Genomic DNA, 10,718 nt, shown 5'->3' with positions numbered 1-10,718 from the left:
CCACTATGGACGGTGAACACCCACTGGGCCACAAGACTGCATAAAAAGGACCCTCACATGTGTACCATTTAGAAATTCTATCATACTTATTGTAAATTTAGAAATTTACAAGCTTTTGCTATTAAAGTATACAAGCAGTTAGGAAATATTTAAGTTTATGAAATACTTTTAAACTTAGAATTCTCTCCCATTTACAAATACTTACTATTATTACTTTATAACTGCTAGTGGCAATTCAGAAAAACAATCTGGGTTTTTTATAATAGCTCTACTGCCATTCCATAAATGTTATTTTAACTCTCCATGTCTAGGAAGTTACTTAGTTTGAGATAGGGATGTCTTAATTTGTCAGGACCTTAAATAGAAGCAACTGAAATAACTTGCTGAAAGATAACATCTGCTGTTAAGCTTATATTTTCCCCACAATCAGAAAAGGGATTTTATTTCTAATTAAAAAAATAATAAAGTTGACTTTGGCAAGATGAGTTTTAAAACTAAGGATGCCAACAACAAATGAATCATTTCTCCAAGCACATACCAGATTTCCCTTTGGAAGGACCATTATTTAAGGGCATTCTCCCCTCCAATTTAGGAAAGAAATTAAAATTTAAATAATCCCTAAACAGTAATACTAATAATTTAGTTTTTATACTGATAGTTGTAGAATAATTCAACATCAATTATCACCAAAACTTGAACTTAAACTCAGCTCCTTTAGTGAAGAGATTTTCTTATCCATTTCAGTCTCTGAACATCATTCAACAACAATGATGGATGTGATTTATTGATAAATTGTTACTAATGAAGATGAGTTTTTACACTATTTCCTTTACAATTAGCTAGTTCGCAGAATGAAGAAAACAAAAAACAAAAGCAACACCCCAATCATTAACGCCTGAACAGAACATTTCCCTTCCACTTACCTGAAAATATAAAAATATAAATGACCATGTATGGAGCTGTACCATTAAATTTACTTAGTGGTTCTGTTTTTTTTACTGAGAATTTTACTTATTTATTTTGAAAAAATTAGAAAATTATCATTTTGAAATCAGAACCACTAACATATTGAAGGCAACAAACTAAAAAAAATCCAAATGGCTAAAAGTAACTGTTATAAAAGTACAATTTACAATATCACATATTTCAGAAAAATAAACAAACCCACCAAATGTCTTTCCTTCTATATAACTATTTTCTCTCCAGAAAGAAAAAGCAACTAATGAAATTAAAATCAAGCATAACTGTTATTCACCCCAGTGACATCTAAATAAATGACCCACACAGCACAAAACTTTCTCATTCACAATCACATAAATTATTTTTCCCTCAATTACATAATAGTAAATCAATGTCCCTTTAGAAAATTACTGTATTAGTTAAATCTATTCATCTTTGCTATGAAGTTAATTTCATTTATAGAGGCCACATAAGTTTAACTGGCACACTTAATAAGACAAAAGTCATTCTTTAAAAATTACAGAATCATCTTTTCAAAGAAGAATCCTTAATTCATTAAAGCAATTTTCTACCATCAGCTGTCAAGCTTTTTAAATGACCATTAAGTGTTCACCTGAAGATTATCAATGCTATGTGAACTGTAAACTTATTTTGAAGATTTGTGTCCATTTTACAGTATGATACAATTTGTATTGAAGATTTTTTTTAAAAAGATAACCTACATACATATAGTTAATTTGCCACAAAGAACTTCTTAGAAATACAGTATAAACATTTAAGAACCACAACAGAGTCCACTGTGGTTCAAACTTCAACAAAGATTTTCTTGAAACCCAGTACAAAGGTTACTGGCTCAAGACCATATTCCAAAGTGACATCGGCACAAGATTTGATTGTGAGACTCTACTTCTTAAAAAAAAAATAAAATAAAAAAAAATAAAAATAAAAAAAAGAGAGCACACTTGGTTATACATGGCTTTTAACCTTGAGCTACAGTTATGCTACAAATCCCCCCACCCTCCCAAACTAAATGAAGTCAGTCATGTGGAGATGTGCACATTCTCTGGGCACTGTTTAGAGTCCTTGATTTTCCAGCTCTGATGGAGATCTCGAAGGCGTTCAGAAGTCCGTGTGCTTACATTCAGGGCAGGATGAACTTTACAAATTCCACTTTCCTCCATTAGTGACAGGCCACAGATCCCAAAGTATGCATGCAAAGCATCTGAAAATGAGGTATTTGTTTTTTTTTTTTAATCATAATAGGCATTCTTATTTGTACATGCTGCAAAGTATTGTAGCTACATATCTATTAGTCCATCACATTAAAATTAAATTTAGAAAAATGTTAGTTTTTGAAACGTGCTCTCAAGGTCTCAAAACACCAATTAAAAAAAGAAAAAAAGATCAAAATCAGAATTTTTATCAAAGAAAATATCATTAACAAAGGAAAATAGTTCTCAAAGGAAGAGGTGACACTCTCAACATCCTCTATGGTTAAAAAAAATAGAGAGTAGCAGTAATATAAGACTTCTCGCTAAGTTTTCCCTTTGCTTATAAGTTTCCCTTTGCTTTTAGCTCTGTATAGTAAAAGGAAAAAAAATTCCTTAAAAATGAAAATAGACCTCTGACTCTAAGTAGAAATACCTTTCCCCTCTAAGTTTTACCTCTGACATTTCCATAACCAAAGTATCTTCATACTGTGTTCAGTGAAAGAGGTCTGAACAGAATACTAATACTCTGTTGTGGAATGCTGCACCATATTTAGTTTTCCTATTTAGGGGAATGTCAGTCATCCAAAAAATGTCTGACCTGACAGTAAAAACAAACTTACATTCCCTGTGGTTATAAATACAATATATTTATATAATCTTTCTTCTATACTGGCTTCACTACTGTTTCCCATCTTTCAAGGGGCAGTGACCCTCTTGCATTCAAGCAGCCACAGAAATCACATGGCTGTTCCTCCTGGACAGCCTTATACGGACTCTGAAGAGCTCAGAGCTCTGCAGTTATGGGCATACTACAAAAAACAGATTTTGTAGTCATCAAGCATTTTTCCTATTTTTGTACTGGCCATCATTTAAGGCAAGAGCTACTGAAGTTCAGACACCTTACCAACTCAAACTTTGTCAGAAGAATTAAAGAAAATTTTTACTTACGTGAGTATTATTTACTTTTCAAAACAGGAGTGATGAGAGAGTTGTGCCTACTCAAGATTATTTGTGAGGCCCATGTCACTCCCCTTTCATGTCTTCTCAGAGAATGCTTAGGTTTCTTTTAGCTCACTTTTCTCTCATTTTCAGACCACAAAAATTTTGATTTCCCCTATACTATGAAAGTTTCCTTCTAGTTATTCTAAAATTACAAAAGGCACAAAATGACATTATGTTTTACTGTCTAGAAATGAGGAAACATTTCTAGGAAAAAATACAACTGAAAGAGAAATAAAATCGATCCAGAATAACATAAAATAGGATCATCTACTTTCTACATAATGTAAAAATAAAACATTTTTTTGCAAAGATTTTTGTAAAAGCCAATGAATCAAGATTTGTTTCAAATCTCAAAGTTTTTATTTTAACCTTCCTTATCCGTAGGCGTATTCAAGCATATTAGATGCTAAAATATCTAGTTTCCTCATAATAAAAGTTCATTCTTTTCATTAAGTTTCTTCTATAAATGTATATAAAATTGCTTTGCATCAATTCTGTTACTAAATTTACTAGAACCAAGATAAGCTAATTTTAAAGACTCTTAAAAAAATGATTTTCCTAGACTCTGTTAAACAGGTCTTTCCACATATATTCAATTTACTAGACATAAACTTTCTATGCTCTGTGGTGTATAAGTTCAGAAGACATTTTACCATATCTGTAAAAAGTTCTATATTCAAGCATTTACACAAATATTAACAACTGACTGCTAGAAAAAGCTTCAAGAATTAAAACAAACAAACAAAAAAACATCTATTGTGGGTCGTCTGGGTGGCTCAGTTGGTTAAACATCCAACTCTTGGTTCTGGCTCAGGTCATGATTTTATTGGTTGTAAGATTAAGCCCCTTATGGGCTCTGTGCTCAGTGGGGAGTTGGCTTGAAGATTCTCTCCCTCTGCCCCTTACCCCACTCATGCTCATTCACTAAGATAAATAAATAAATCTTAAAAACCAAATCTATTGTAAATATTCAAAAAGTATTTCAAGTATGTTTATGCCAGACATGCTAAGATATTGTCATTTCTCTATTACCATTTGGTAAAATAGTACAAGCCCTGATGAAAACCAATGGCATCAAGACAATTCTCACTTTTCTTGAGGTACTGTTCTAACATTTATAGCTATGGTTACAGATACCAAATTTAAAAATATTATTTTGCTTTAGAAATTAGAACATAAAAAAAAACATAAAGAACTCATATAGCTCAACAGAAAAAAAAAATGAGCAAAGGATCCGAATAGCTATTTCTCCAAAGAATATACACAAAAGGCCAACCAATGCATGAGGAGATGCTGGATCATCATTAACTATGAGGGAAATGCAAATTAAAACCACAGTAAAATACCATGTCACTCTTATTAGAATGGTCATCACCAAAGGGACAAGAGATAACAAACACTGATGTGTATATGGATAAAGTGAACCCTTGTGTACTGCTGGTTGGAATGTAAATTGGTATAGTCCCTATGGTAAAAAGTACAGAGAAGACTCAAAAAATTAAAAATAGAACTACCACATGATCCAGTAATATCCTCAGAGGAAACGAAAACGCTAACATGTTATCTACTCCCCCATGTTCACAGCAGAATTATTTACATTAGCCAAGACATAGAAACAACCTAAGTATCCATCAACAGATAAATGGATAAAGAATTGTGGTATACAGGTGCCTGGGTGGCTCAGTCAGGCGTCTGCCTTTGGCTTGGATCATGATCCTGAGGTTGAGCCTTGTGTGGGGCTCCCAGCTCAAATGAGAGCCTGCTTCTCCCTCTCCCTTTGCCTCTCCCTCCTGCTTGTGCTCCTCTAACAAATACAATCTTAAAAAAAAAAAGACTTTGTGGTATATACATACACAATGGAATAGGATTCAGCCATAAAAATGAAGAAATCCTATTATTTGCAACAACATGGATGGACCTTAAAGGTGTGATGCTAAGTGAAATGAAGTCAGAGAAAGACAAATATCCCACTTATGTGGAATCTAAAAAACAAAAACAAAATAACGAAACTCACAGAAGAAAAGGGATTGGACCTGTGCTTACCAGAGGTGGGGGTTGGGGGGAGGAGGCATTGGAAGAAGGGTGTCAAGTGGTACAAACTTCCACTAATAAATAAGAACTGAGGTGTCATGCAGAACATGAGGACCACAGCTCACACTGCACTACGATATATAGGAATCATGTTAGGATAGTTCATCCTACGAGCTCTCATCACAAAAATAAATTGTTTGTCCTTCACTATTTTGTTTCTTCTGTATCTCTAATAAGAGATCAGATCTCTTATCTTCTATAAGAAGATGGGTGCTCGCTGAGCCTATTGTGGTAGTCATTTCACAACAGATTTAAGTCAAACCATTATGCTGTATGCCTTACACCTACACAGTGATATATGCCAATGATTTCTCAATAAAAATGGCAAAAAATATTCTTTTGCTGTAGAAATTAAAAGCACTGTACCTTTCCTAAAAAGAAGCATATCCTGCATGAAAATATAGGTAAGTATGGATGTGAGGAAATATTTCTGCTCACTTCAGGTAAAATAATCTGATTTCATGAGCCCCATATTTATTATATTCATTCAAATATATATATTCTGACTGTAGCAGTTCTATGATAGATGTGATGAGGTTCTAAACTAATAGTAAAAACCATGATTCTATTTCAGTGCTGTAAAAACAATCATTCCTTGTATCTAGGTTCATGTAGTAAAGCTAATATTTTGTCAACTTGCTTATCAAAAATGTCAGTGTTCTGAATTATTTATAATGAACTTTCAAATTGATTTTTTGGGAAGCTGTAAATAAAGTCCTTTTGCTACAGGTGAAAACATCAGGGAGAGGGACAGGTAGCCTGGAGAAAGATGCTAGAGGTGGAGGAGCCTTATTTCAGGAGGGCCTTGTGTGCTATGGGGAAGAACCACCTCAGGGTGCTGAGAGACTCTCAATGATAAGAGATTTACGAGAAGAGTTTAGAGAAGTTCTCAGCCTTTTTTGCATCAGAGATCCCTGTGAGAGTCTAAGGAAAGCTTTGGCCTCTCTCCTCTCATTCAAGCATGTACACACACGTGGGTGAAGGCGTACATGCATGCGTACACACACACGGTTTCAATGTGAGGGGGACCAAACTATAGAGGCAGTAAGATTAATAGTACAACTGTTGCAGAATCGTAGACCTGAACTAGGTCCTTGTGCCACTCAAGTTCTGGGTCAGGATGGAGAATGAAGATGAGCTCAGCTGGCAGCCTAGGTCAAAGGAGCCTGTGGACAGCATCCATGTAGTTACTGAGCAGGCTGTTTTATATCAGTGCATACAGCTTGGAATAAAGTATGTCTAGGTTTGGGAAATGGCAGAATTATCCATTTTGGAGAAATGTCATTATTGACCCTTGAACAATGCAGTGGTTATAATCACTGACCTCCTGTGCATTTGAAAACTCACAAAGAAATTCTGACTCCTCCAAAGGTTAATTAACAGCCTATTGTTCACAGGAAAGCCTACTGGTAACATCAACAGTCAATTAACACTATGTTCTATATATTATACACTGTATTCTTCCAATAAAGTTAGCTAAAAAAAGAAAATGCTACAAAGAAAACTGTAAAAATAAATTTAAAAATTTTAAAATTATAAAGAGAAATACATTCACAGTACAGCATAATACTTATAGAAAAAAATCCATTTATAAGTGGACAGGCACAGTTCAAATACAAGAATCTTTTGTTCTTTACTTTTTTGCTATTCCTGAGTTTGGAAAACAGTATCACACTGTCTGAATCGATTTGGCTCTTGAGATTTAGACAGTGAATGATACGGAGTTCAGATAGCAAAGTATTCTTCTAAAAAAATAACTTGAATCTGCTGAAATTCAGAGAAGGGTGTGGACAGTGAGGGACAGCTATCTTCAGAATTAGAGATGTTTGATTTAATGGCTTCTGAACAGAGTAAGAACAGATTCCCTTATGGACTTAGTGATTTATTCTACTTAGTTCTAGTGACAGCTAATAATCCTTAAGATTCTGGATGGGCCAAATGATTCTTTATTTGGAGAGGGCCCATTCAGGCCATCTGCCTTATTACCTCAAATGAAATAAAACATTGGTAAGTGAAATATTTGGGGAAAAAGGCATACTATAGCAATACATCTTGATAATCCAACCCTTCCGTCACAACTCTCAACATGCTAAATTCCCCTAAACTTAAACAATTTAAATAATATGTTTTTAAAAAGGTAAACTGTAGTAGCTAAATTTTCTATATTATGCCCTTTCTAACAAAGATGACTGAAGGTCTACTCAAGAAATAAACAAAAAGTAAAGTTGTTGTAGATTCATATAAAAAATAAATTACCTGGATGACTATCTGGCCACTTGGCAAATCCCCCTACAAGGCGATCTTGAGTTGATAAGATGTAATTTCTATTTTTCTCAAAGTTAGTGTACTGAAAAATTTTCAGAAGCTGAAATGACAGGACAAATATAAATTTACTAACATCAAGCTTTCATATTGACCTTTGGCTCAATTTTCAGATATACATCAATTAAATATGCTTTTCTTTAGCTAAGGCTCTCAAAGCAAGCCTCTTGGGGACCTGAGCACTTAGAATCAGTCAACCACATTATTGTCATTTTTATCATCTGATCACAACTACTCTCCTTTTCTTGATGTACTCACTATTTCCTTCTTTGAAGCCATGCCTAAACAAATCTCTTTACATCACATTTGGCTAGGTTCAAAACACAACTCTACCAACCTGTTCTACTTAACCAGTCATTTTGAAAATGAGAATTTATCTACATATATTTTAATTCTTAAGACAGGCTTTTGAGATATTAGTTATAAACCGGTAGTAACTTGAACCAAAAATATTTCAAAAAAGAGAAACAAAAATTATTAACCAGATGCTAGAGACAGTTTTACTTGAGAACAGTAAAAAATTGTAGCTCTTTAAAAACCAGGAAAGGAAAAAAAAAAAAAAACAGGAAAGGTAAAAGGTGAGATAAATATAACTTTAGTGTAAAAAACTATGTAGCTTTAAGACTTAGAACATATATTTACTCTGTCTCTCAAGATCCCATTAAATAGACAAAAATAAAGGATAAATTAAACTATGAAAAGGGGTGTGGAGCAGCAGACAAGAGAGTTTAAAAAATTTCTGTAAGACACAAGGTATGTTAATAAATCAGAAAGAGCCATAGAAGATATAAGTGATTAAAGCAGTGTTATTTCTCAAAAAGAAAAAGCCTGAATGAATTATGATACAAATAAGAAACAAACTTATACATTTTAATTTAGTCCATACAATAAAAGGAAAGAGACTCTTTAGAATCCATCAGCTAGAAATATTTTCCAGCCAGTGGCCTATGGGTCATTAACTAAGAAGAAACTGTAATCTTAACACTGTACTTGGTTTAGCAATAAACAATATTTATATGATCGTACTAAGTGTTGATTCTTGGGTTTTAAATTTTAGAATCAACCCACAGGGAAAGTATAAAATATGTGCATATTGTTACTAAATAAAATAGAAATGTTACTTAACTTGGTATTATAAAAGTAAAGAAAATATGACAGAATTAGAAAGTGGAAGGGGAAGAGAAAAGGTTCAGGACCAAAAAATACAGAATGAGTAACAATCTACTTGAAAAAAGGGAGGCTAAATCTTCATTCTTCATAGTTAGGAATCAAAAATAATGTCTAGAGAGAACTCAAGAAATCCATTAAGCTGGGACGCCTGGCTGTTGATCATGCACTCATGCCCTATGTTGGGTGTAGAACTTACTTAAAAATAAATAAATATTTATAAAAACCAAAAAAATCAGTTAAACTTATGGTGATATCCATAAGAATTAAGAATTTTTAAAATGTTTAAAAGTGGTTTCTTTCAGAAAGTTGTCCAAAAAGACTCAAGAACCTACTCAAAGGGCTTTGACTGGCTAAAAATGGCATCAAAAAGAATAATGTAACAGATTAAAATGCGTTAACCTCAATGGCCACTAAAATGATTCTGTAAAAAAAACTTGATGAGATTTTTATACAACAGCAACAAACTATCCAAAAAGAAATTAAGAAAGCAATTCCATTTATAATGGCATAAAAATAATTAAATATTTAGGAATAAATCTGATCAAGGATAGATTTGTAAGCTGAAAACTATAAAATAGAGCTGAAAAAAGAGCTGAAAGAAATTAAAAATCTAAATAAATGGAAAGACATCCCATACTCCATATGGGAGAGCATAATTCACAAATTATATACATTGATAAGGGATTAATATTCAGAACACTTAAAGAACTCCCTACAACCTTACAACAAAAAACCCGATTAAAAAGTGGGTGAAAGTGGGGCATCTGGGTAGCTCAGTGGTTGAGTGTCTGTCTGCCTTTGGCTCAGGTAGTGACCCCGGGGTCCTGGGACCAAGTCCCGCATCAGGCTCCCCACAGGGAGCCTGCTTCTTCTCCCTTTGCTTGTGTCTCTGCCTCACTCTGTGTCTTTCATGAATAAATAAATAAAATCTTTAAAAAAAGTGAGTGAAAGGCCTGAATAGACATTTTTCCAAAGATAGACAAATGGCCAATAAGAATATGAAAAGATGCTCAATATCACTAATCATTAGGGAGATGCAAACCAAAACCACAATGAGTATAGCACTTCACACCCACTGGGATGGCTATTATAAAAACCAAAACCAAACAGGAAAATCAAATGTTGCCGAGGGTATAAAGAAACTGGAACCCTCATACACTGCTAGTAGGGATGTAAGATGGTGCACATCTGCACTGTATGGCAGTACCTCAAAAAGTTAAACGTAGAACTACCATATGATCCAGCAATTACAGTCCTAGGTAAATATCTAAAAGAAATGAAAGCATAAACCCAGTTATTTGTACACCAATATTCAGAGTCGCCTTACAACAGCTAAAACATGGAAATAACTAAAGTGTCCATCAACAGATATGTGGATAAATAAAATCTGGTAACAACATATTACTCAGCCATAAAAAGGGATGGAGTTCTGCTATGTGTTGTAACATGGATGGACCTTGAGAGTGTTATGAGAAGCTAATAGGTAAGCCAGATGCAGAAGGACATACCATGTGGTTCCACTTACATGACGCACCAAGAACAGGCAAATTCATAAAAACAGACAGCAGAATAGAGATTACCAGGGACTAGAGGGAGTGGAGAATGGTCATGAGGACAGAGTTCAAACTGAGGAAAATCAAAGTTTTGGGGAAAGACAGTGGTGAGGGTTACACAACATTGTAAATGTAATTAATGCCACCCCAATTATACTCTTAGAAATAGTTAAACTGATATGTAGTACATTATGTATATTTTGTCACCATAAAAAAGAAAAAAAGCTGATGGGGAACTTTATACGGGATAAATCAGGTTTGACAACTCTGGAGCCTTTTGATCAAAAGGAGACAACCAGAGATTATGTGCCTCTTGATGTGATGCAAAAAGAAATATACATAATTTCTAGCCAAAATATTATCAAGGAATTATGGCTGGCTTTGCAGATGTGGTAATGACACTACAGTT

The 10,718-nt window shown here is 33.9% G+C and overlaps 1 protein-coding gene across 1 annotated transcript in view; it reads right to left on the bottom strand.

The window, feature by feature from the left end:
• Positions 1 to 757: 757 nt before the first annotated feature.
• The window catches only part of PGGT1B (protein geranylgeranyltransferase type I subunit beta), a 52,997-nt gene continuing 43,036 nt past the window's right edge, over positions 758 to 10,718 (bottom strand). Inside the window, exons 8-9 of the mRNA XM_055302179.1 lie at positions 7,521 to 7,629; positions 758 to 2,182 (exon numbers count right to left, since the gene is read on the bottom strand). Of these exons, the coding sequence (XP_055158154.1) occupies positions 2,001 to 2,182; positions 7,521 to 7,629 (291 nt within the window). The 3' untranslated portion in view covers positions 758 to 2,000. The remainder of the gene's footprint in view (positions 2,183 to 7,520; positions 7,630 to 10,718) is intronic.

This window comes from Nyctereutes procyonoides, unplaced genomic scaffold (genome assembly GCF_905146905.1).
Source record: "Nyctereutes procyonoides isolate TBG_1078 unplaced genomic scaffold, NYPRO_anot_genome, whole genome shotgun sequence".
Taxonomy (NCBI): Eukaryota; Metazoa; Chordata; class Mammalia; order Carnivora; family Canidae; genus Nyctereutes; species Nyctereutes procyonoides.
Note: the sequence above shows the minus strand (reverse complement) of the source record. Positions and strands in the feature narration are given on the sequence as shown.